The sequence below is a fragment of the Falco rusticolus genome, chromosome Z, assembly GCF_015220075.1.
Source record: "Falco rusticolus isolate bFalRus1 chromosome Z, bFalRus1.pri, whole genome shotgun sequence".
Lineage (NCBI taxonomy): Eukaryota > Metazoa > Chordata > Aves > Falconiformes > Falconidae > Falco > Falco rusticolus.
The window spans coordinates 40,153,557-40,180,883 of NC_051210.1; the positions used below are offsets into that span (position 1 = coordinate 40,153,557).

Here is a 27,327-nt window from a genome sequence, read left to right on the forward strand (position 1 = left end):
GCTATTAAAGAAGCACAGTTGTTGGAAATATGAAGTCCTTTAGTGTTAACTTACAATGTCATTGCAGAAAGACAGGCTAGTCATTCTTCTCTATGTCTAAATAGATTGTGTCCTTGTCTGTCCTGTCTGCCCTTGTCCACCTGTGTGTCCAGCCCCCCCTTTTTCTTAAATGGTGAAACAAAGCTGAATATTTTCAGACCATGCTACTCATTTGCAGAATCTTCTCCACAGCTTAGTTGGAGGAAGAGGATGTTCTGGTAGGAACTTTTTTAGGCCTTCCCCCCTGACTCCTTGTATTTTTTGTGTGTACATGTAGAAGTGAATGCTGTTCCTTGATATATTAATACAAAGGAATACACTTTTCTTTTCCATTACAGGTCATACATGACGCCTCTGAAGAGAGGACCAGTGTTCTAACTTGCTGTGTACAATTTAAGCTATGTTCTACTTATGCTTGGAAACTAGGGAATTAGTGCATATTTGTTAATTGCAGACGTTAAAAGTGAAATGTCGAAAAAGGAAAAAAAAAGTGCCAAGGGTTGATGTTTATACCCTTCCCACAGGTAGCTCAAAGTACTGTAATGCTGCAAAGAGAGGAATGCTGTTTTTTTCATGGTGAAACTTTGAATTAATCTCCAGTTTTAAGTTTAAATTCAGGGGAATTCCATTCAAACAGTATACAATTACAAGTTAATTGGAGAGGAGGTTCAGTGATGAGGGAAGCTTAGATGATTGGTTTTGTTTATGTTTAGGTCAGAATGGAATAGAATAGATTGTTTTGGTTGGAAGAGACCAACCATGATCATCTGGTCCAGCTGCCTGGCCACTTCAGGGCTGACCAAAAGTTGAACCATGGTAATAAGGACATTGTTGAAATGCCTCTTTTAAGGCACTGACAGGCATGGGGCATCGACCGCCTCCCAGTGTTTGACCACCCTCTCAATAAAGAAATGTTCCCTAATGTCCAGTTGGAACCTTCCCTGGCACGGCTTTGAACCGTTCCCACACGTCCTGTCACTGGATCCCGGGGAGAAGAGCTCAGCACCTCCCTCTCCCCGTCCCCTCCTCAGGAAGCTGTGGGGAGCAATGAGGTCACCCCTCAGCCTCCTTCTCTCCAAGCCAGACAAACCCAGAGTCCCCCGCCGCTCCTCACAGGACATGTCTTCCAGCCCTTCCACCGGCTCCGTTGCCCTCCTCTGGACACATTCCAGGACCTTAACACCCTTCTGAAACTGTGGGGCCCAGAACTGCACACTGTGCTCGAGGTGAGGCCGCACCAAGGCCAAGTACAGCGGGACAATCCCCGCTTCTGACCGGCTGGTCATGCTGTGTTTGATGCCCCCCAGGACGCGGTTTGCCCTCCTGCCAGCCAGGGCACGCTGCTGACCCACACTGAGCCTGTGTCAGCCAGCACCCCTAGTTTTTTTCTGAAGAAGTGTTCTGTAGAGAAGGGGTTGAAGAAAGCCTTCTAGGCATGTGAAGTTATAGTAGAAATGTCTAATAGTGGATTTAAGCGGGAGGAGATAGTGATAACCAGATGTAAATTTTAACTGGAAAAGTAAAATTTGCGTTTGGTACAAAATTGACACTGTCTTGGTAATTTTAATTCTTTCACATCTTTGCTTTGGCTTATATGAAGCTATATAAGAGGGTACTGAAAGCTTTATAGTCAAAGTTCATGTCACATAGCCCATGAGATGCTGATAGGATATAGGAGGAGGGGTACAAACAATAAATTACATCTAACAAGAATTTGCCATTATTGCTAAGAGGTCTAACTTTTCTGGTGTAGTGACTTGCTGAGCTCTTATGTGGATAAACTTTTCAGCATCTTGAATGCACTGTGTGAAATTTTATGCATTGAAAGCAACAAAATTTGCTGCTGATGTAAACAGAATCAGAATTTTGTTCCTTTTCCTGTAGCCAGCAAAAGATCTAATTTGTGTTGTGTTTAGACACTGATAACAGAGGCCCATGCACAATTGATGTGTGATGTTACTAGCCACAGTGAAGCTTAAACTGGTGTTAGCAATGATAGGATGTTTTGCAAAGTCCAGTAAAATATATTACTTTTATATTACTATGTATTCTACAGGAGCAGTTGTGCCTCTTGTAGTTCAGAGGCTGAATCAGACTTAATGCCTCTTTCCAGAGTTGCATTTATTCTTTGTTTGCATTGTTGTCTTAGCTGCATTTTTCTTCGTGTGGCCTTTATTGCAGCTGTTCTCAGGGAAGCCAGCTGAGAATGAACCGAGCTGAGTGAAAAGGCTCTGTCCAGCAAACTAAATCCAGGACTATTTTAACACCTTCATTAGAGCTATCCCAAAAAATCTTTATCCTTAAAGCACTAGGAAAGATTGCCACGTTACAGTGACCTGAGAGCTACCAAAATGATCTTGGGAGGTTTGCTATTTAGATTGTGCAAGAGAAAATATGTAAGTTTTTGACTTAATGAGGAAATATATTGAAAGGAGATGTGCTTCACCCCCCAATTTCTAGAAGATTATGTAGGTGTGTACTTTTTTGTACTTCTGTTCACAATGCCCAGTATGTGATTTCTGGCTTCAGCTGTATTTTGTTGTATGTTGCTGTTCCCTTTCTGTGGTAGGTCACTGTGTACTGGTGAGAGTTAGGCAATTCAGATATGAAAGAACAAGCAAGGAGTTTAAGGGTGAGCTGGAAGCCCCCTGTTTCAAATCTGGCTTTTGTTTTGGAAGGGTATGTTGATCTGCCAGAGATCAGTGTGTACTGGTCAAATCTGAGATTTGCTTTATTGCCTTGAAACAAGTTTCCATGTTGTACATTCCGTGCCTGGTGGTATGGACAGCTTTACATGGGCCTTGCTGTATTTTGATCTGGCTAGTCCTAACATTGAAATTGTTTTAAATTAGGTCATCGTATGTTTTGGTACTTTGCTGAATTGCATAGAACCTTCTGCCAGAGATATAAAAGTACTTTACTTCATTGTCTGTTTTCTCTTCTTAAATTGAACCTTTTTTTAAAAAAAAAAGTACTTGTAGTGGACTCTTACAAACTTGGTGCATTTTTTGCAGGAGTGACTTCCAGTGGCAAATGATCAGTCTTTGTATTCAATTTGTGCTTGAAAACATAGTAATCCATTCCATGGGCAGGTAATTACATCTTTTGTGTATAGAAGTGATAATTACCTTGTTGTCCTGTTAAGTTTAATTATGGAAAGGTAACAATATAACATCTGTAACAAATAACATCTGTAAAATTCAGTGATACCACTCCTAAATGTCTTTCACATCTTTTACTGTTCCCTTGGGCAAAAGATAAGAGTTATTATGCATGTGTTGAGCTATTATTTCTGCCTTTCCCATTAAAGAAGGTTTGATTCTTAACCTTTTGAAATGGGGTAAGTCAGAAGGAAGATCTGCTGCTGCCAGACAAGCCTACCATTAGAACCAGAAAGTTTTGAAATTAATTTTTGTGTGCAGTATTTTCCATTATCAGGGAAGGCTAATAAATAATATTTTTTTGGTCATGAAGCTTATAGCCTGATGAATGGGAAGGAGAAGGCTTTATTATGATTATACAGTCCTTTTGGGGGAGGAGAGGGAAATGTAATGTTTCAGTGTTCTAGAAAGCGAAATCTTGTATGAATCCCAGCAATGCATGCCTCCTCAGGGCACTGACTCTTCTCCAGTCCTGCAGGGCAACAAAATACAACTGGAAACACAATTTTGCTGTTTGCAGTCTTACTCAGATTAAATTTGTGCAAGAGATTTAATACATATTATGTATATGCTGTCCACCACTAAAGTAGCCCTTTTAGTGGCCACAGTCCCTTAGAGATGAAAATTGGGATCTTTTTCCAGTGAGACCTGATAATGTAATTCAGAAGACAGATCTGACAACTGTTAAAATATTAATTATTGAAGTAAATACAGGAAACAAATACAGAGGAACAACATAGAGGAGTTAATTACTTTCAGAGAATTGTTGTCTAAATGTTGAATGATAATGGTTGACACAAATTTACTTTACCAGGTTTTGCACAATACTTAGCCAGTGTTGGTTCCTTTTTTTTTGTACAAAATTCTGTTCTTTCGTTTTATTTTCAGAGGAAGATACATTTGCATGCAGTCTGTTTTAACTTGGGCAGTCTGCATGTAGACAGGCAGTTTTCTGTTAATAGTTATTTGTTCTTGCTGTAAAATACACATGAATGTAGGCACAAAAAGGAATAGGCAAACTTGTTCAAAGTGAAAAGTTATCAAAAGAAAAATCAGCACTAACCAACACTGCATGTAAGCACACTGTCCAAAATCAAGATAGAAGTTGTTCTGTAGGTCAGTCTGGACTGCTGGACTGCTAGTGAGTGTAGATTAGATTAAATACCAACCTATAAAACCAGCCTGGGAACCTAATTTCTCAACAAGCGACACTGAAAAATAAGATTACAAGAATAAATAATGGAAAATTTTTAATTTTCACATAGTCTTTACTACTCTTGGGCCTTTCTGAGATTTCTAAAAAGATAGTCACTTTTTTCCTAATAAACATTTTGTGAATTTGTTTTTGTGAGGCTTTAGTTTCTTTAAAGTAGGGAATAAGTCATGTTTGGACTTACTGCCTAATTAAGTAGTATTACTTTTTTGTTTTATTCTTGGCAAGTAAAAGGAGAATTGTCAAGGTGAAGGTGAAAAATATATTTGTGGAAACAAGGTGAAAGAACCTAATAGGCATTTTATGTAGAGAAATAATAAATGAGATAATATCTGTTTTCTGGATAACTGCTACTTTTTTTCATTTGGCATAAAGTTAAAATATCACCCATTAGATAGTAAATTTGTGACATGATTGTCATCATCTTTGAAATACGGAAACAGTAAGCTAATGGTTTTCTGCTCTATTAGTGTATTAGTGATAGTGTATCATAATAGAGTTAGCAGTTATTACCAAAGGAGTCAAAATCATGGTGTCTTTTGATTTTATTTAATTTGATTTTTCAATTGTTGACCACATACCAACAGAGGATTCAAGCCAGGCAAATCAAGCAGGCTTATTTCCTATACCAGGTACCTGTAACTAACACTATTTCAGTATGCAGAATGGCACAGCCATGACAGGATGAGGATGGTCTTTTTCCAGAAGTCTGAAATCCCAGCTCCACAATAAGGTGTTTTATCTCCCCCCTTATTGGAAGAATAACATCTTCACAGAAAGGGAACATGGTTCAACTTTTGGTCAGCCCTGAAGTGGCCAGGCAGCTGGACCAGATGATCATGGTTGGTCTCTTCCAACCAAAACAATCTATTCTATTCCATTCTGACCTAAACATAAACAAAACCAATCATCTAAGCTTCCCTCATCACTGAACCTCCTCTCCAATTAACTTGTAATTGTATACTGTTTGAATGGAATTCCCCTGAATTTAAACTTAAAACTGGAGATTAATTCAAAGTTTCACCATGAAAAAAACAGCATTCCTCTCTTTGCAGCATTACAGTACTACCTGTGGGCAGGGTATAAAAATCAATCCTTGGCACTTTTTTTTTTTCCTTTTTCGACATTTCACTTTAATGTCTGCAATAAATTAAATACAAAATTGATAATTCAAATTTAATTTGAATTCAATATATTGAATCCTTTCCTAATATCTAGTCTCCTAATTCTGGCTATTATCCCCTAATTTCTATTAGAGTAATAGACATGCACGAAAGGACTGTTCTACTGCTTTTGTAAGTGTCAACAACCCTAAACATAATTTGGAATGTATGTTTATGTGTTCTGTATTCTGTTAGCTCAGTGGTGACCTTGTTCTGCTTGGGGTCTTTGGACCCTGATGTCATAGAAGTATTTTAATTGTTTTCTTGTTTTGTTTTTTCCTCACAAGCTGAGGTTGCTGATGGGCAAGATTGGAGGGAGGAGATGAAGTAATGAAAAGTGAAGTGTGTGTTTGGAGTGTGGAGCTACTTATCACTGGTTGAAGGAAAAGTATGCAAATGAGAACTTGAATGCAAGTTTTTGTCACATTTATTTGGAATGCTATGACTTAAGGCAGTATTGTACCTTAATGGTATCTCAAAGAGCCTTCTACTAGAAATGCTTTTCTTATTTAAAAATAACAGCTGAATTTACAAGGGTAGAGACAAAATAAGTGATAAAAGTTTAGCAGTAATTTTTGGCAACCTATTAAAGCCAGGTTTGGGGAAACTGATAGCTGTGAAAGTTACTGATTTTTTTGTGATTGACAGAGATTCTTTCTGAGGAGCTGTAATGTTTTAGCAACTGCATTACTCCCTTTTTATTACAACTGAGTCCTGAGTTTCAGTGAAGAAGTTACTTTGCTTTCACTTGATTTTTATCTTTTTATGGCGTTACTTAAAAAGATTTTATTTCTACAGTTCTAGGGAAAAAATATCTTCATTATTTTGCTACCTTACATGCCAAACGCGTAACTATTTAATTTTCAAACTATAGATAAGGAGGTAATTGAAAACGGTGTTGGTATCTCTTCTGCCCTTGCAAGTAGTTGACTGTCACAGAGGAATAGTATTCAGGTATGTCTTAAAGTGGAAGACTGTGGCAGCGTGGTACCTGTATGTGTGTGTTCAGGAGGATGTAACTGTGTAACTGTTGTTAAGTGGAGTGCCCTGGTATACTGTAGGGCTTTGCCTCGAGATCTGGTAATGAAAGTTACTGACTGAACTGTTACAGTTCAGAAACTAATCCAGATAGCTCACTTGACAGAATAATCCATTCCTTGTTAGAAATGCTGCCTTCAGCTTCTGAAAGACAGAACAAGTACCCTTATGCCTGAGCTCCACAGGGTTCCCTGTGCTTGAAAGTGCAAGACTAGGAAGGTTTGACTGGGGATTCTGGGAGAGAGAACTAAAGACTTTCTTACCCTTCTTTCTAGAAGCAAAGGGTATTTTCAGGTGATTTACAGCAAAGCCAGCTTCTGAATGCCTCATATCGGGGTCATAGATAAGAAACAGTTTCTCGTTTTTGGCAGCTGAAATAAAAGGAGTCCCAACTAACCGAGGAGAGTGAGAATGAACCTGAAAGAGACTTTAGGAATATACTTGAAAGTATGACAGGTCAAATTATTGATTGAGTCTTTATCATTTGTAATTTCTGTAGGTCTTTTAGTGTGTTCTTACTGGGCTCTGAATGTTTAAATTACACCTAATTAGCTAATAGTTTTATATATCTCTTGTTAATGAACTGTATATCCTGTGACAGTTTTTGAGATTAACTCTGTGTGTCAGATTTGGTATGTTACGTTTCCTTTTTAATTGTGTTACTTATACATTAATTGATTTTACTGTATGCTTTCCAGTAGTGTTGAAGGCAAGAGTAAGCTTAATAAGCAATTAATAAAATTGCTCTTTTCAGGACTAGATGCTATAGGTAAAATAAACGATCAATAAAATAACTATTTCATTGGAGACTTCTAAAAAGCAAACACTTTAAGTACAGCTTAACAATCATGCTATTGCAAATAGAACAGGTGCTTGGGGTAATTCTTTTTGCCTGTTTTCTCTTAGTGTGGCATGAACAGCGTTGTGATGCAGCAAAATATTAGTGTGTATTAAATTAAGCATGCCCTTGATCAAGGATTAATTGAAGCCCATACTGAATGCTAAACAAGGGGCAATGACGCAGCAATTCTTGGAAATCTCAGTTTCTGTAGATATTGCAATACATTTTATAAGAACGTGAATTGATTGTATCCCAAAACAGATAACAGCAATATTTTTAGCACTTAAGAATTTTTGTGATCATAATTTTTGAAAATCTATCCTAATGGTTTCTTTAAGAAATTCTGCTACTATGGAATTGGCAAGACTAGTTCTTGTATAAAGCTTTACAGAAGCGCTCAACCTTGCTTCCTTCCTCCCAAAAGTGTGCAAACGTTGTTATTCACAATAACAATAACAATATTTGTAATTGTCACTCTTAATGGTTTATTTCCTTTTTTTTTTTTTTAGTGTATGTACTATAGTTGATTACAGATACACACTTTGGATTACCTGCTCTGTTAGTCATTTAGATCACTTGCTTCTTATTTCTGGTATTACACTATTTTAGGCAGTTTCACAAAGTTAATTTCACAGAAAAGTATATTTATTTGTCCCTTAATCCGCTTTAGAAATGGGGCAGAAAACTGACTCCTCTATTTTTGTGCATAAACGTGTCCATGAATGAGCATTAGACTGCAGCTAAAATTTTGGAACTCTGTTTTAGAAACAGAACTCTTATTTCTGTTTCATCAGAAAATGATGTGAAAGGAGCAAGTTCAGGATTGATCCTTCTGAAGATAGGCTTTGAACTCTAGAATGTGTAGTCAGGTTTTTTTGGTGCAAGTCCTTTGCTTATGTTTCCATACAACAAGACAAATGTGGAAAATATGCTGCATTTCAGGTGAAGATTTTGAATAGCACTGAGCACAGAACTGCTTTGTTTTCTTGGTGAAGGAGAGACGTTTATTTATGTGACTAGTGGAAGTCCATTGATGGGACAGTACTTTGCTCATATCCAAGATAGTCAGGACTAGGTATCTTAATGGAATTAACTATCAGAAACTGTAAAAATGTACACTTGCAGTTAGCAACATATAGATACTTTTAATATTTCCTTTCTTTTATGCTTTGTGTTCATGTTCTCCTTTTTGACCTTTTTTGTTGTTGTTGTTGTAGTTAAAATTCAGAATGTACATCTTCGTCTTTGACAGTTTTCTCTATAGGGCAGTGGATCTGGACCAGCTAAGGAACTGCTGAGGTGTCTTTCTGGACCAGCAATCCAGTTTATTTAGCTGTCATTAAGAAGGGAGATAAAACACCTTATTGTGGAGCTGGGATTTCAGACTTCTGGAAGAAGACCATCCTCACCCTGCCATGGCTGTGCCATTCTGCATACTGAAATAGTGTTAGTTACAGGTACCTGGTATAGGAAATAAGCCTGCTTGATTTGCCTGGCTTGAATCCTCTGTTAGTATGTGGTCAACTTATGTGATTGGCACCAAAATGCTGGAGTCTTTGTGGTTCTTCTTTTTTTCTTTCTTTCTTTCTTTTCTTTCTTTACCTTTTTAACCTTTTTTTTATCTAAAGTTTTAGGAGCCATTTTGTTATGGGATTATTTTTCAGGAGGATTAATCTTACCTAGGAACATCAAACAGGCTCATTAATTTACGCAAATGTGTAAATTCAATTTCTGGCTTTGATTTGTTCTTAAAGTGTCTATTATGGCCTTGTGATGATATGAGGGTTTGAGAGCTAATTGCTGCTGGGTATTTGACCTATGCTTCAGCAAGCTATGGCGATGAAGTCTCATAAGCTGTTTTTGATGCTTGTAGAAGATCAGTAAGATCTTGGCACTGCACAGGTTGTTAAGAGTTCTGCTAACAGCAGCAGTTGCAGGTAGAAGCAGGACTCTAATAAAGTACACAAAAGCAGTGGCTTTGCTTACATTACTTTGAACATGTTTAGGGTAAATATACATTGAACTCTGGCGGGCCAACAGCTTTACTTTTTTTTTTTTTTTATGGACAGGATCCAAACTCAAATAATAGTTATGATTCACTATGGGATATTTATTTATCTATTACTCATAGAAATTAAACAAGTTCAGGTTTTTATCTGGCTCGGATTAGCATGCTGTACAAGTGATGTGATTGTAAGGGTTAGCTGTATGAAGCAAGCTTGATTTGCAGGGCTGCTGCTGAGGTTCAGGTTTATTTTTTTCTGTCTGTACCTTAAAAAGATAAATATTCACTGATTTCTGTGGTATCTATGAGTGTTTGAATTTGTCTCCAAGTGGGCAACAGTTCATTTCTGAAAACTACCACCACATTTGTGTTAATTGACAGTTGTCTTTACAGTCTTGACAGAAAGAACAATGATTGAATGGCTGCAAGAGCTTGTTTGCTCTTTCAGCCTATGAGGTGTTTCTTTCAGAGAGCTTTAAAGATTCTTGTAATGCCTGCTGTGCTATTCTCTGTCCTTCTGCCAATGAAAAATATAATAGCAAAGCAGAAAAAAATGTGTTTTTTTTGGGGGGGAGGTGTCTTTTACTGGGGCAATTTGGTTAAATTTTAACATTCTAGCTAGCTTGGCAATAATACTAATCTCTCAAAAATGCAGTTTTTACTTCAAAGTTTGCCACTGGGTATAGATTATATATGGTACAGATTTTATTCAGAACTGAGTTATATGTAAAGCTGCATGTCCATATTTTTCCCTTCTCCTTTGTATATTAATACAAAGAAAACCAGAGCTGAAATACTAAATTTATTAGTTTCCTTTAAGGAGAATACTCTTTTTGCATGTAAAAATAATGATCAATTACAAATGTAGAAATTACAATGAGCAAAGCCCCCCAACTCCTTTTGTTTTGATTGAGCCTTAGTTTAAGGCTTTCATTTGTCTTGAAATGAGCATTTGCAGCTTCTCATCACACAAAGCATTCTAAATGAATGCACACTGATGTTATTCTAATATTCTTTGAGTGAAATAGTGGTGATGACAAATTCTGATAATAAAAGCCTGAGACACAGCTGGGTGGTACATTCTAAGTTAATTTACTGATTACAGTGCCCCCTTTGCTACTTTGTCACAATGGGGTTGTTTTACCCTCTTAGTACTACAAAGAAAATTGGCACCTTTATGAGTTGTAAACACAGATACCCCCCCCTTCACATGTGAACACACAGAAAGTTAGCAGAAATCCTTCTTCACATTTTCCTTGTTGATTTGAAGCCAGTATTTATTATATTATTATTTATTATTATGTTTATATTATATTATATTGTATTGTATTGTATTATATTGTATTATATTATATTACATCATATCATATCATATTATATTTTTATTATTATATATTCTGCCTGATGTGGAGTTGCAATTTTTTTTTCAGGATTGTGAAATGGCCCAGGACACTACAGTGCCCAAACTGAACTTTGAATATTGGTTGGATAAAGCTATAAAATGGGGTCAAGCCACCACACTGGAATCCCAGAAGGATGTGTGCTTTCACTTGCCCCAGCTCCAGGAGTTTCTGCATCAGGTTTATGAAACTTTAAAACACATGGTAAGTGACTTTAAAAGGAAGGGTGATATGTGCTAAAGAGACCCTCAGAAACAATCTGCACCGTGTTTTGACCAAATCAGAAGCCAACAGTAGTAAAGAGTTTTGTGTTATTGACCTAATGTATTGCTGGATCAGAGAGGCAAATTGGGGAAACAGTTACAGGTAATGCAAACAGGAGCGTGCTTCCTGTTCCCCTGATTTATTGTGAAAGGAGCTTTTTCTTCTTGATTGGCTGTTGTCACGTGAGATTTCCCAGCCAATGTTCCAGCCTCTTTAAAAAACTCTTTAAAATAAACAAGAATTTGATTCTGGTTGTCAGGTCATAAATTGGATTATTTAAAGGCCTTAACATGCAAAACTGTAACTGATCCTTTAAATCTTAGGGAGTCTGTTGACACGTTAACCCCAGTGTTGTGGCACATGTAGTGAATTCTAGCAGCGCGGTCAGATTGTTGGCATATGCTGCTGGCTGTTCTGTTTAGTAATTTAATTTTGTCTGCACTCACTAGAGTGCTTTTTTAAAAGTAAATTTAGTTGTTTGTATGTTTAATTGTTTATATGTTTTTCTGAGCATGGCTTTTTTAGTATATGGCATGACTTCTTATGGAAGTACTTTTAAAATACTACTCTTACCTGAAGACTACAGTATAGTTATTTTTTTCTGAACTGAATTTAAATAAAAGATTTTTGTGAAGTGGTGTTTCTTCCCATATTTATATACGTCTTTTTCTTGAGAGGGAGGGAAAAAGTAACTATTTTTAATGTTGCTATCTCAAGTAATCTGAGGCTTGGCCTGCAATGGACCTTGTGAATATGGCCCCAGAAAGTCTAGGGCTAGCCCCAAATGTGAGACAAATGTAAGGAATTTATTGCAGCAGCAGGAGATGGTTATCGTTCCTGCTACTTGCATGTTATCTCAGCACAGCACCATTTAAAAAATTTCATTTATTAGATAATAAAGCTACAAAAATGGAAGAATAAGACTGGTTATGCATGATTGTATATAAACTACATTGTCTACTACTTTTATAGTGAAGCTGCTTTCTATTTGGTTAAAAGTTAGATTGAAGTTTGTTGCTGGGTAGTCATTACATCAGTTAATTTAAAGAAAGCAAGCAAAAGTAACGAAAGTGTACTTAGTTTTAAGCCATAGTAGGCATTCTTTTCTTCAGAAAGTCTGTGAGACAGTATATTAAAGCAAAGATGATGTGCAAAAATATACTTTACTTGTGCTTTTCTTGTCATGAAACCTTGGTCACTAATACTGTTTTCTGATTACTGGATGTGAGGCAAATGAACAAATTTTCTACTGTAATTAAATATTAGGTGAGGAAATTAATTTCTTAAGGTTTAACTTATTTGAATTATGACTTTATAGCCAATTTCAGGAAGTGCTGCTTTTGTTACATAGCTACAGATATTTGCTTCCACAGCATTTCACAGCAAAACTATTGGGATTGTAATTTGCAGCAATCTGGATCATTAACAAACCAACCTACTTTTGATATGCAGTATATTTATTATATTTTTGTTTGGGTTTATGTTTTAACAGGATTCAGTTTTAGCAATCCAGCAGTTCCCTTTAATTGGCCAGCTTCTAGGAAGGCTTTGTTGGAATCCTTTTGTTGTCGGATATGGTAAGAACATGTAATGATATTTCCACAGCAATTCCATAAACTTTGCTCTATAGGAATTAGGAAAATACGACTTGTTATATACTTTGATTTTTTTCCTTAAAAACACAGCATTCTTTTTTACTTAAGCAAAATTTTGAGATTAAAAGGTTAGCCAAGTTATTTAAAATATGTGGCACTGAGAAATCTTAAATTTACTGTTGGAGCTAATTAATTTCATGGATTAGTTACAGAGTCTTGATTTGGGAGCAGTAGGTTTTAAAGCCATTGAGGGTTTGTGTGCATCATGATTTCCATTTTTCTTATTTTCTTATTGTAGGTTCTCAAAATGTACAAAATTCAGATTACTTTCAACAGAAGTTTCTTCCAGTTTTAAAATATTCTATTACATATGCTAATATAGGGGAATTAATTATTCTGATACTTGGTTTGGTTTTTTGTTAGTGTAAAGCTCTACTAAATTGTGATTGTATTTTTTTTTACTGAGTTTATTCTGAATGTGTATTTTCTCTGTCTTGCAAACTAGTGGAAATGCGCATAGGCTCAAAAGCAAAACAGTGGTGACATAGGAAAAATGCATGAAAAACCAAAAGCCACTTACTGGTAGTATGTATGTGTGTAGGTGAAACTAAAGAAGGGAAAAGAAGTTGGGGACAAGAAGTGTGCTGGGAGGGAGGAGACACTGCTTGTGCAACACTACCAGCACTTCCAGTACATTTTTCAGGAACAGAGATATGGGTGTGTTGAGATATGACATAAAATTTACTTATAAGCAGAAAACTAATTCTGAGCTTCTCTGTAAGCCCCTTAAAGTAATCTTTTGCCAGTCTTCTGCTACTACTACAACTACAAAAAAAAAATAAATAAGAAAATTGTATTTTATCTCTTCTGCTTCCTTTTGGGTGGGTATAGGAAAGGACAATTTTTGTGTTCACCTGAAATGGCTTATTAAGTCAAGCTCATCATTAGGCTAAGGTGATGATATGTCTTCTGTTTTGGCTTTATCTTCTAGTGAGCTCCAAGCACAGGCAGAAAGAACTTGTCTGCAAAACACATGGTAGATGTGTGTTATGTTAACACTTCCCCTCTGAAAGGAAAATTTGGGAAGGAACCATAGATTTGATAGATTACTTTTGCAGAGCAACAAATGTGTACTTTTGTGGCACTTTTTGGGAAAAAACTTCTCATACAGACTTATTTTTACAATGAAGAAGTTCCCATTTTACTCAGTCCCAATTTTTGAGAATGTTTGTAACTATTGATGTTTACAATTACACACATGTTTTTCTTCTAAGTTTTTGTTTGGAATATACAAGTCTTTAGACCATCAGTTTTTCTGAGCCGACAATATATTGTGGTATAGAAAGTAGCTTCATCTATATTTTTCATCAAACTTGAAAGCCATCTGTTTCTGCTTCTTCACTTGCTCAAAATGGAATCCTTCACTTTAATGCTTAAATGTGAGTCAAGGAGATTTTCTGACATCAGTAGACCTGAGGATGTCTGCTTATACATTCCTACCACTTTGGTTTTTTAAAGCCACCTGAGCACCCATTGGACTGCTGGCATTTTAGATTCAGTGGATTTTCATTTTGTTTGGCACTAGTTCTGAAGACTGTGTTATTCTTTAAGACAGTCCTGGCTATAGGAGATGCTGAGTCTCAGGTGGGTTTCATGTAATTTCTCATTTGGATAAATAGGGCATTCAGGTATGTGTCAGAGTTGAGGCCACCCTCACAGTAGAAGGAACTAATTCTGTTCAGTTCAGTCTTTCATACTAATAAATGGAGGAGGAAAAACATTATACTTCTGCGTCATGTCCAAACCACAATACCTATCACCTTAGATGAATGTCTGTTGGTGCTGGAAGCTGACATATCTGACCACTCAGTGCAGGAAGTGTGGTCTCCAAGGGAAAATAATCTCCTCATAAACACTCATGAGCAGGAGATGACCAAGTTAGCCCTATTTAGAATGCTAATATGAAGTAAGCACAACCAAAGAAAATCTCACGGCTGTACTTGTGGTCCTGAACCACAAGGGATACATGAAGAATTCAGTCTTGGTAAGGAATTCCGATGTTTTTTTCTGTGGGCTGAGGGATTATCTTCTCAGTAGGACCCTCCTGGTTTGAGTTTTTAGGCCAAATGTCCTGAATCCCAAACTAATACTATAAATGATGGGGATTTTCTTTGTGGCTCTGTATGTCAGTATATGTGTGTGAGTGTGCATGCTTATGTATGCATTCATTTCCACGGGAAGTTCAGTTTTAGCTAATCAACATTTTCTGATACATTTCAATAAGATTTTACAAGAAGCTCTAAAAAGAGTATTTCTGGCTGTAAGATTAGAGTTTTCTTATTAGTTTCTTGCATCTGGCCCTGTTCATGACAGGGTATTTATAAACTGACTGTATCATAGGATGGTTGAGACCACACCATGTTATGGGAAAAAACATTGCCTTTTTTTTTCTTTTTCATTTGCTTTCTTTATCTAATTTTTAATGTGAGACTGGCAGGGAAGAAATGCAATCTGATTCCTCACAAAGGTTTGGGCTTTTGTTTGTTTGGTGGTTTTTCTTTTTGTTTTATTTTTTACAAAACAAATTCCAAGCTGTCTTAAATTTCTTACAGAAGATTTTAATTCCTTTAGTTGGAGTTACAACATTAACCTGCTTAGGAAGTCCAGTAGATGGTTGGTGACCTTTTTTGGGATATACTTTCCAGCTTTTGAGTTGCTAGTTTTGTTCCTCTGGTTGTATTAATTGGGTATGTATTTGCACAGTGATCATTCTTTCATGCCATAATAAGATCACATACCTTCATCCATATCCTGATAATGGTTTTCAGTGCATACCATGATGGTATGTTTTCCATGCTTATCACAGTTACTGGAAAAATGAGAGGAAAAAACCCACCAGTGTTTTCTGCAACTCTTTGTGGTCTTTTGATGTGATTATTTTTTGCAGCTGCCATAATTATTTTAACATCTCTCTCCCTCCCCCGCCTCTATTCCTAATCTTCCCATCTTTCATCCCCAGTTCCAAAACAGCTGTGAAAAGAAAACAGCGGACCTGAGAGTAGCCCTCTGAGTGTCATTGGGTACTTCAGCAAGAGGACTGTATGTCCGTTTTCCTACTTTTCACAGATCTGTGAGAGGATACTTCAGCTTTGGTTGTAGCCAAAAAGTTATTTTGACTGGGAAGATTGTGATGCTATACAAATCCCTTATTTTTCTGTGAACTGTTAGCATAGCTATGACACCAATGTAAGTTGGTTTCACTTAGGCTGAGGTTTGAATATATCTAGCTAAATCTGTGTAGACTCATTTTGCTGGTGAAGTGCACCAGTATATCATTTATCTGAGCTTTGTTTTCATCATTTTTGCTTTCATCATACTGATTTATATCTCTGACGGGCAACAATATATGCAATTTATAGTATGCAGCAAGTTGTCACGTGTAGCAAAAAAGCCTTCTCATCTAGAAGTCTAATTAAGCAGATATATGCATTTTTTTTCACCTCTTTCCTTTGTTTTTTTAGGTCAAAAGAAAACCTTAACTTAAATAAAATGACTTAATGGCATACTGTATATATATATGCTATAAATAGGATGAGTCAAAAGAAGGAACATTTAAACTACCTATGTGTTGTTCAGGGTAGGTTATACTCGATTCCACTCCCCCGCCCCACCTTATCTTTCTGTATAGTTTGACTTTAAGAAATATATAATTCATATAATTGAAAACTATCTCAAAGGCCAAACTTCAGAAACAGACAATATTTTAGTACTAGCAATTAACAATGTTTAAATTTGGTTTCCGAGAAGCAAATGGCTATCTTTTTGTCATTTAAACAAGTAAAACAGTATTTGTTTATTTTGCCTCCCATATAATTTCATATCAGAATTTAGGTGAAATGTTTTTTGAAGGAGACAGTTGCCTTTTAGTGTTGACATCTGAATGCTAGTTGGGTATAGTTGCAGTCAAAGTAGAAGGATACTTTGCATTTCTGCTAAGCAGTATGCGACATGTCTCCTTTAATGCCAATCTTAAACAGCTGAGGAGATTATTTGCCTTGTAAAAATCATATTAAAAAAATTTCCCCAAACACACAATGGCAGAATACCCCAAATTGTAGTCAGTGGAATGTGTATGTTTGAGAAACCATTTCTGTGCAGAGATGTTAGTCAGTGGGAGGCCAGTAATGGCCTACAGGCTTGTTGCATATTTATTGAGGAATACTGGTTTGAATCAATATTAACTTCTTTGATCACCTGGTGAAAATACAGGCATCACTTAATGGAGCTTTTATATTTTTCTTCAGGCTTTGCCAGCAAAGCAGTTCTGAGTAATACTGTCTATTACATCTTGGATAACAAAAGACACAGAAAACAAAAGAAATCTCTTGCTGAGCTTGATAATCAAATTGTCTCCTAATACAATTTCTAAAATATGTCTCCTAATAAAATTTCTAAAATACAGTCATGCAGTTTTGTTCTCTCATTGTAGAAGCTCTTTGCATCTGCCAAGGAACATTTTTTTTTTAAAAAAGCTCCAATTGAAAACAAAGTTGTGGGAAATAATAATGAATTAAGTGACTCTTAACTACTTAGTCCAAATAGCTTCTGTGATTACTGTCTGTGCATTTGAACACTGACAGTATTGCTCAGTGTAGTAGGTTTTTAGAGAAGGCAAGTAATTTCTAACAGTGAGTTAGAATTAAGTAAAACCTGATCTGATCCTGAACAGAAAATCACAATAGGACTCTTTTTCCATCAGCATTTAGCTATTCTGCTGTCTGCAGAAATGTCATTTTCCTGAAGCATGGAGAATCTTAATATATTCTTGCAGAAAATGTCACGTTTTACGTTCTTGTTACGAATGAGTGCATACTTCACAAGCTTAACTTTTTCACAAGTGACCATACTTCAATGCTGATTATTGTTTAGTATTGTTTATCATTAATGATATTATTCAGATACTGGGTCAAAAGTTCCTTGATGATAGCTTCAAGTATTATTTGTGTAAATGAATCTCTAGGTCATGCATGTTTCTTAAGACCATCTAAATGTTGCATAGACTTTGAACTCTTTGATACCTTTTAAACTGCTGTTGATGGAAATGATTACACAAGAACTACATATGAATAACATTAAATGTGTGGTGTGAATCTGATAGAATAGAAGCATTATGAGTTGAGACTGGTATTCAGGGCTTTAGTTTTGTGGACAGATAGGGATTTCTGTGTGTAATTCTGTGTTTTGAGTTTGGGGTTTTTTTTCTTTAAATGTATCCTTACTTACTTTTTTTCCTGCAGATGAAAGCCAGAAGATTCTGATGTGGTGCTTATGTTGTCTATACAGCAGTGAACCACAGAACCCTGTGGAACTGAAGGCCAACAGCTGGATACGGGTAAGTGAATGAATCCTTCCCAGCACTGCTTTGAATTAAATTGATTATTTGAAAGCGCTACATATATAGCATAGAGACACTGTCATGTAAGAAACTGCTCCAAACAACTTGCATACATATTGTGTTGATGTATATATCACTCTAATTGTGACACAGTGCTAGTCTGTCATTTTAAATATTAAAAAGATGTGTCATTTTACAGGGAGTAGTTTTAGTGGCCTTTAACCTTTAGATTCACTGTGAATAGTGAGCGATGACCACAAATCAGAAGGGAAACAAGTGTTATTAAAAAACCAAACCACCCTTCAATTAGGATTAAATAAATAACCTGGAGAAACACCACAGTTCATTTTGAGAACAGCTTATATTTGCTCTTAATTTTTTTTTATTATTTTGTTTAATCTCCTGCCTATGAAGAATTTAATTGTATCCAAACTTTCTTCAAAGGCAGTTAGAGAGGGGAGGGGCAGTGCTTGTGTGTGGATTTATATTTAGTGACTTAAGGAATAATGAATCCTTAACTTTAATCCTGAATGTAGGGGTTTGCATGGTACATCTGTTCATATTTTATGTAATTCCACACTGAACTAGCAAAGCACATCATCATGTAAATAACTTTCAGCACATTGGTGCTTAATCCTTGACATTACTGAATAGCAATTTGATGGTGCAGTGTTGCTGATTTTATGTCCTTGCATTTTCTGTGGGTCCATATAAAAATATCCTTAAAAAATTTAATGAAATTGTTAATGTTTTTTTTTATATATATATATATATATATCATAGTCCTCACAACTAGTGAGAATGTAGCAGCCTGATCATTATTTATGTACATTCTGCTAAAGCTGACATGATTTCTAGGCTTCTCTAAAATTCTGCTAAAGCTGACATGATTTCTAGGCTTCTCTAAGCAGTTAATTTCTTACTTACTAGTCGACTGTACATCTCAGTTTATCTAGGTATGCATGTAACACTAGGACGTACAAATTATTATAAATTAGGTAATGGTAGTGCAGATGTTTATGCTGGTAAATAACTGTATTTAACTGTGTAGTATTGTTGATCTAGGTGCAGTAATCTCAGCAGTAAGTTCTCACAAACTTTCAGATGCCCTTGGGTGCCTGTACGTACCTATTTGGTGGGTTGTACCACACGCCGTGACAATCTCAACAACTTAATACTAACTAAAATTACCCATATTTTCTTCTTGTCTTTAACCTTTTCAAGAGGCTTTTCCTGAGGTTAGCATACTTGGAATTCACACTGTGGCAATGCTTGCATACCAAAGCAAAGTGACGCAAAAAAAAAAAATCCTGCTTTTCTAATAGTCTGCCTGGTTGGATATATTCTTCGTGATAACATAGGAGATGCACAATACCATGCACTTAGTTATCAAACAGAACAAAATTTGTCATTTTATATGTTATTAGCAGCAGCATACACATTAATGATAAGTAATGAGGGAGAGTTGTACCCAGACAATCTAAGATAGCTTCTGTTTCTAGGAGGGAGAAATCTAATCTAGATGTGTTGCCTTATCTGATTGATGTAACTGAACTGATGGTGTTGCTGATACAGGAAAAAGTATCAAGTAAACAAGAACAAAAAGCTGGGGGTAGGTGAAGGTGGGACTACTGCTTTTGGCACCATGGCAGCACTGCCACCTGAAACTGTCTTAGATTGGGACTAACATGTAAGGCATTTGATTCAAGCCTCTCTGTAGTCTGCAAGGAATTTTTCTACCCACTCTGTGTGTTTGAACCAACCTTAATGGTCATTGTGACTTGATGGGTCAGGAGTTAATCTAAAAGTGATAAGGAAAAGGGCATGGAGGAGTTCAAAGCACAAACATGTTATACTAGCTATTTTAATTATTCAGCACTTCCCTAGTTTGCCTAAAGTGGGTGTAGCATAATATGACCTGGAATGTAATACGTTCATATTTTGATTGGAAAGAAAGAAAGAGCTCTTGGAAAACTTCTAATTAAAAAAAAAAAAAGATAGGTAAGGGAAGCTGTAAGATGCACAGCAGAAGAATACAAAAGTGGAGATTGAAAGAAAGGGTATTACTCAATTGTTTTCTGTAGTTGTTAGAATTTCTTCTTGTTTCTTACTGTCCAGTGTGCATCATAACAAAGCTTTTTGAAGAAAGTGCTTTGATCTCCTTTTCCTAATCATCATTGTAATTCTAGTCACCAGAGATTGTGATACCGTGCTTGTTTGTACAGAAGAACATAAGGTAAATTTTGCTACTCTTGAAGGGTTTCTTTCGCCATGTGTGATAATGATTTATATTTTTTTTTAAATAAATATACAGTAAGTCTGTTAAACTACGTAGTGCATACTTAACATTGTTTTCTCCTGAACTGCTTTCTTTTCCATATTATATCTGTTTCAAAAGATTGTCACAGAAAGAGATCAAGATACATTTTCTATGAGAGCCATAGTTTGAGATGTGCATCGGCTGTTTTCATATTGACTGGATGACCAACCTCTGTAGTGATTGATCTGACCTTAGCCTTGTTTGTAATATGGTGGAAGCTCTCTACACCAGGGATATTCATTCTCTGGTGGAGAAGTTGCCAGGTACACTATGGTACAATATGGAAATATGTCTAAAAGTCTAAAATACAAGGTTGAAACAAATTCTTGGGGGTGGGGGGGAAGGTAGTTCTGTGGCTACATAAGGTAAGGGGAGTTGAAATCCAGGAATTAATTCTAAATAAAGCTCTGAAATTTCAATGCTACTTAAAAGGTCTTTAGCATTACAGAAAACTTGCCTGTACTTGGAATGAAATGATAGATTATCTAGGGCATTTAACCTCTCCCTAGAGGGTACAGATGGAAAACCATCCATGACCACACACAACGGGGTTTTGTGTCAGGTCCATGCACACTGACACAGAAGCCATTGATGAAAGGGGGTTTACATATAGAAACTGCGGTTCAGCTTCTGTGGAAGTGACCTTCACAGTAGCCTTGTCCTTTGCCTGTGCAGCTGAGAGTTAATTTTATCTCCTCAACTTAATACTTCAGCATACACTGAGGAAGAATACTCAGTTTTTAAAGAGCTGAAGTAGTTCAGTGTGTAAGCCAGCATGCATCAAAGAACTTGGGACTTCTGGGTGTACATTTAGTTGACAATAGAACAAAGAAAATGTAAAAAAGAAAACCAACCAACCAACCAAAACCCCTACCCAAACAATGAAAAAATGAGGAGTGTGTAATGGACATAGACAACTTTACCTGCATTCTGTTAACTGTTTAGCAAGAACACCAACAGCAAAAAAACTTTCAAAGATTTCTTCCTAGTTTTCTGGGGTTTACATGGGACTTACATGAAAAACTTTTCTGCCAAAATGCAAAGTTATATCTAATTGGAAAATGGTATTACTCAGTCAAGTTAGTGGTGAATATTCTTCTTTCCTTTGTTTTTATAGCTGTTTACATGGGCTACTAAATTACACCCTGTTTTTTGTCATGGCAAGTCCAAGTTCCTAAAGAGTGCTTTGTGGCTTTTCAGTGCATCTTTGACTAAGGTCATTGGTAGGAAGACTGATCTCAGGTCTTTTGTTTTCAGCTACTAAGCTGCATTTTCAAAGTAGCAAAAAAATGTATTTGATGCTTGCTTACTTTTAAACTTTCCTGCCATTGTCATAGAAAAGCTGTGTTGTTTTTAATGACAAGAAGGATAGCTACCCAGTTGAAGCGCATTATTAGTAGGTTTCAGAAACCGAGATTGTGCAGGTCTGTAAGTCCTCTGAAAGAATACAATGTGCAAATAAATGACTTGGATTTTAATTAAAACATGCAATGTGTAGACTAGTGTTTTTAGGATCAGATGTTGCTTGAAGTAAAGTGGTAGTATTTTTTTATTATTATTCTGAATTTTAGGATGAGAATCTAAGTTCCATAGGACTTCTATACAGCCAGGTGCAGTGTAGGAAGCCAAGACACGTGCTGCCACAGATTTCTCACTGGTGAAATCAATCATGACCTGGTGGAACCAGTCTCTAAGAAAGAAAAAGATCTGGTTTCTCCAGCTGGCCTTCTCTGAGCAGAGAGTTTTGGAGCTGTGCAGTACTTGTGGTTCTGACATGGGCGCCTGTCTGGTGGGGCTGGAAGAGCTCCCTTTCACTGTGGATTACATCACATTGCAGCAACTAGAGAGCTTTTCGGAAGTAGATTTCCATTTTATTAACTTGGTCACACCTCCTCCTCTGCTTTCAGTTTATAAACTGTGTTTATGGATTGTTTATGGCTTTGGAATTTGTTTCAAGTACTGCTTTTGTTGGATTGTTTTGGAAGGCCAATACAGACTTGTGAGAGTGTTACAGCCCATGGCCCTTCAAATTGAGTTAAACAGGAGCAGTTACTATCCCTCTTTTTTTTTCTTTTTTTTTTTTTTTTGTTAAAATAAGTGACATTTTTTTCAGTGCTTTACTTTCCCTCAAAGGAATACAAGGGAACAAGACAGTATATACATAGTAGCTTAAACATAGGGGTGGAAGGCCAGTCATCCTTGCCCCGCGTTTTAAGAGATGGTTTTTGGGCTTGGCCAAATTTTTCTTTCTGGAAATATGTAGTACTTTTGGGTATGTGTATCCTGTGCAAGGCCACATTATATTAATGGCTGCAAAAGTAATAGGTGTTCTTTGCAAGAGTAATTTTTAATGGCACTGGAATAATTTTTGTTATATTTTTAAAAAATACCTAATGAAATGTGTGTGGTTTATCTTTCTTAAGATTTCATACATGTTTTCTCTTACCAGTGTTATTCTGGGTAATTTTTTAATTTAGGATGATATGATGCCAAATCAATGTAAAAATTTTGATTCCAAAAGTTTTAATTTTATTGCATCAGTGAGTTTCTAATTCTTCAACAGAACTGTGTAAAAATAATGCTCCTATGAAAATACTAAAACTGATTTTTGAAAAAGCCTCTAAAACTCTGACTCATCTATTAATCATTTCTGAATGTTGCTGAGGTATTTCTGCTGTAAGATCAAGGTTTTGAATTATGGTCTGTAGTCCTTGCCTCCCTCTCTTTGAGTTTTAACTTCTCAGTTTTCTGATCAGATAAGCAATGTTGGTGGAAAGCTGATGGACACCACTTATTTCCAAATGTATGCAATGGAAAGCAGAGACCATATTATTCTTTCCTTTGGACAGTGTCAGCACTCAATAAAGTTCACCACTTGAGACTACCTGCTTGAAAATGCAAATGCAGTCTTTTCAAGTAAAGGGTATCCATTTTGACCAATATAGTGTTTGCAGTAAAACTGTAACATTTTTTTGCTGGAGTGTTTCTGCTTTTTAGGCAAATAGGAGGTATACCAGATCTTCAATGTCATCTTGTTATTTTTTGAATAGCAAACATGGAAATGTGTTTGAAAACCATTAGTTTATTAGTATTTATTTGTATTGTTATTATTGATTTTATTATTTATTATATTATGGTATATGTTTAGTATAACCCCTGCTTGTACAGCAAGCAGTGCTTGAAAGTTTTTGGTTAAGAGGGTTTTGTGGGTTTTAGTTTGTTTTGTTTTGTTTTGTTTTGTTTTTTCTTTGGTTTGGTTTTGGCTTTTTAGATTTGAGTTATAAATCTGAAAATAAAATGTCAAGGCTTTCTGTATGGGATCTTTCTCTGCAGCACTGTTACACTTGCTTGCTGTGGAGGACACATGAAAGTTTCTGAATGGAAGTCTTGTTTTCCAGGAGAATGGAAGGCATATACCTGTCCACCACATGGCAACATTTTGATGCACGTTGAAGCCACATTTGTTTAGACTAAATTTGATTGAGTTCTGTCCATTGTATTGAATTGTATTGAAGTGTTTTGCAGTGGATTGCCGCTCCTCAAATAGGCCAGATCAAGAAATTTACTGCCAATTAAGCGCAGGAAGTTTGAGATTTTTAGTGATAGTCTCTGGATGACCTGGGTTTTTTTATGATCATCTTGACTTTTAACTAAACTACAATTTTAACTGAGCTGGTTCAGTTAATGAAGCACTGACCTTTCACTCCTACTTCTGAATCTGTGCCAGAATTTTCAGCAAAATGGGTTTTTAAGACCTTTGCTTTCCATGTAGCAATGTATCTAAGACTGGGTCTCTCAGTGATGGTTCAGAATGTTTTGATTTACTTCTTGGAAGAGATGCACATGCATTGAAATGCTTAGTTACCTCTCACTATAAATTTGCACTTGTATGTGGTTTCCCTTTCCTCTTTAGATGCAAAGTGCATCTTCACTCATATCTTGGATCATCCAGCTGTCTGATCAGGTGTTACCATATTTGTCATTCTTAATAGTCAAATTCATTGACATATATTTTGGCTAGGCAACAGTATTCAGGAGTAGAAGAAGAACAACACTCTTATAAAAACGGCAGTTCAGGAAAATGAAGTTTATTTAAATTTTAGGATTTATGTGGACTTCTGTTTTGTCTGTCATGGAAGAGCTGCTCATTGATTTACTGCGACTTTGCAACATTACTTCTCAGGAAGTCTTACAGAAATTGAAATAGATGTATTACAAGAAAGAAGTTAGAAAGTAGGCATTGATGCAAAATATATGGGAAAGGTGTGGAGAATAGCTGAGAAAAAAATGGAAGGAAATTATATTGAGAAAAGGTCAGAGAGTGTACAACGTGTGTGTGTGTGTTTTCATGTATTTTGGCTTCTATTTGGAATGAGTTACTGAGGCATTTTCAATATTTCTGTCACAACAAGAATAGTGAGGCATCACAGTAAATCATGAAGCAACTGAGAGAGACTAGATTATCTTCGAGAAATACAGGGATTCTCAAGTATCCAAAATAGCTTTTTTTGTGAAATAGAACATGAAAAAGGGAGGTAGATGCTATAATTCTAATTATAGAATCATAGAATGGTTTGGGTTGGAGGGGACCTTTAAAGATTGTCTAGTCCAACTCCCCTGCAACGAGCAGGGACATCTTCCACTAGACCAGGTTGCTAAGAGCCCTGTCCAACTTGACCTTGAATGTTTCCAGGGATGGGGCATCTACCACCTCTCTGGGCAACCTGTTCCAGTGTTTCACCGTCCTCATTGTAAAAAATTTCTTCCTTGTATTTAGTCTGAGTCTACCCTCTTTCAGTTTAAAACAGTTGTCCCTTGTCCTGTCACTACAAGCCTTTATAAACAGTCTGTCCCCATCTTTCTTAGAAGTCCCTTTTAAGTATGGAAAGACTGCAATAAGGTCTTGAGACCTTAGAATAAGAAAATTGTATTTTCTTTCTGTGCCTGTTTTATGGGAAGAAATTTGTTTTGCAGGGGATATGGCGTACATGTATTTGTTGCTATTCACAGTACATAGTAATGACAGCTTTGTTGCTTATTATGATAGCTGTTAGTACTAACTTACCAACAGTGGTGTATATTCTTACATTCCAGTAGATGGCATTCTTCATACTACATACAGGTACATGTGTGTTTGTTTTGTATTAATATGTACACAACTTTCTATTTCACAGCATTCTAATACATATTCTTCTAAGGGAAGGTGAACATTTTCTTTTAATAGTGGTCTCTAGATTAGAAGCCAGCTTCACTACTGCCCAGATAGCATGGCATTATTTTGAGTCTTTAGCTGCCTAATGATGCTTGAACTAGTGAGAATTCTGCATTAAGTTTCCTGAAACTTTTGGCAACAATTCAGGATGCTAACTAACAGGAAAATTAGTTTGATTATCTTCTTTCCTGTATCTGCAGTGCATGCAGTTGAACTGATTTTTGTCTTTTCTTGCCCATAATTATTCCAGAGATGTGGAATAATTCTCCCTGTGTTTTCACTTGTTATTATGATAATGACTAATTCTTCATATTGATGGGGTTTTTTAGTACTTAGGGGCTTTGTATCTGAAGGTATGTTGTTATTAAACACTGTACATGAAGCGTTTAGAAAACATTCTTGGTTCTGAAGTGGTTACAATGAACGACTCATCATGCAAATAGGCTTAGAAAAAAGTATAAAAAAGAAACAACTCCTTTCCTCCAGCCACCTGCATCCCTCGCTGTTATATAATGACAAATAGTATTCTGAACAGCACAGGGGTTTTGTATTTCCCCTCCTCTGTTTTTCCCTAGATGACCTTTATTACACGGTTTCATGGTGACACACTTAGGTATGGTCATGCACTGTACTTTTAAGGTCCAGTTGTCTATCTATTCCGGAATGTTTTTACTATGTGTGTCATCATATTACTTGGTTTGCTGCTCCCATATTTTAATTTATTCTGTCACCTTTTTCAGTGCTGCTGGTTTCAAAAGTTTTATTTGGTGTAGGCATGAGACTTCCTGCACATTGTCAGGTACAGCAAAGCGTCTGTTCTTTTGGTTTTAGTAATTTGTTAAGAGTAATTGCAGTGCAAGTGTAGAAAGCTGCGAGAACATACATCACCAATAATTACCAGTAGATGGCACTCCCTATATTAAGTCATTGCCAGCGTGTACCTCATGCAAACGCGTGCACACAGAAACATGTACTCCCATACACCGTTTTTAAAGAGTAGGGTAATTTAGATGTTGTTAAGCATTAAGTAATGGTAATAATGCTGTGGCTTTTCCCTGGCTCCATCTGGATGTGCTTTATTACAAGAAGGCCGTATTATGTCGTAGTTGGTCTTTAATTTGTCAAATTTGTTGCAAGGATGACAAATAAAGGTGAGTGCTTCCTCTAAGGAAGGACAAAGCTGAATTTGACTTCTGCAACCAAAATAAAATATAAAGTTAATAAATGTTATTATATTATATAAAATAGTGGTGTAAAATAATGCTGTAACAGAGTAAGCATGAACACGCCATTCACTGCAGCTGTTATTGAGAAATAAAAACTGGGAATTAGCTGTTGTGCATTACACTTTCACTTAAGCTATTCGATGTTAACAAAAGTTTCCCATTCTTAGTTAAAACTAAGTGCAATTATTAAATAAATATGTCCCATAAGAAATGGAAACAAACAAAAGGTCTACCACATATCTAGCTGCTAGCGGTTGCCTGGAGGCTTTTGTGAACACACAAGAGATTCTGGATAATTACAGGCTAGTGATCCCTTTTGTGATACTGTTTTGTTTATGTTTGGAGGTATTTAGATTATTCTTATAATTCATGATTAGTCAGAGCATTGAAGCACTTGGAACTTAATGCAATTTTAGAAATGTTATTGTTATGCAATGCAATTTTTAATGTTCTTA

At 36.2% G+C, this 27,327-nt stretch overlaps 1 protein-coding gene across 5 annotated transcripts in view; it reads left to right on the top strand.

The window, feature by feature from the left end:
* Nucleotides 1-27,327, top strand: part of FANCC (FA complementation group C) — a 91,624-nt gene that overhangs the window by 13,198 nt on the left and 51,099 nt on the right. For 4 of the 5 annotated variants that reach the window (XM_037374106.1, XM_037374103.1, XM_037374108.1 and 1 more), the window contains exons 2-4: nt 10,891-11,064; nt 12,617-12,701; nt 18,017-18,111. In XM_037374106.1, coding sequence (XP_037230003.1) covers nt 10,900-11,064; nt 12,617-12,701; nt 18,017-18,111 — 345 coding nt within the window. In that variant the 5' untranslated portion in view covers nt 10,891-10,899. Of the gene's footprint in view, nt 1-3,053; nt 3,132-10,890; nt 11,065-12,616; nt 12,702-18,016; nt 18,112-27,327 lie in introns of all 5 variants that reach the window. The other variant, XM_037374104.1, reaches the window with a different exon arrangement.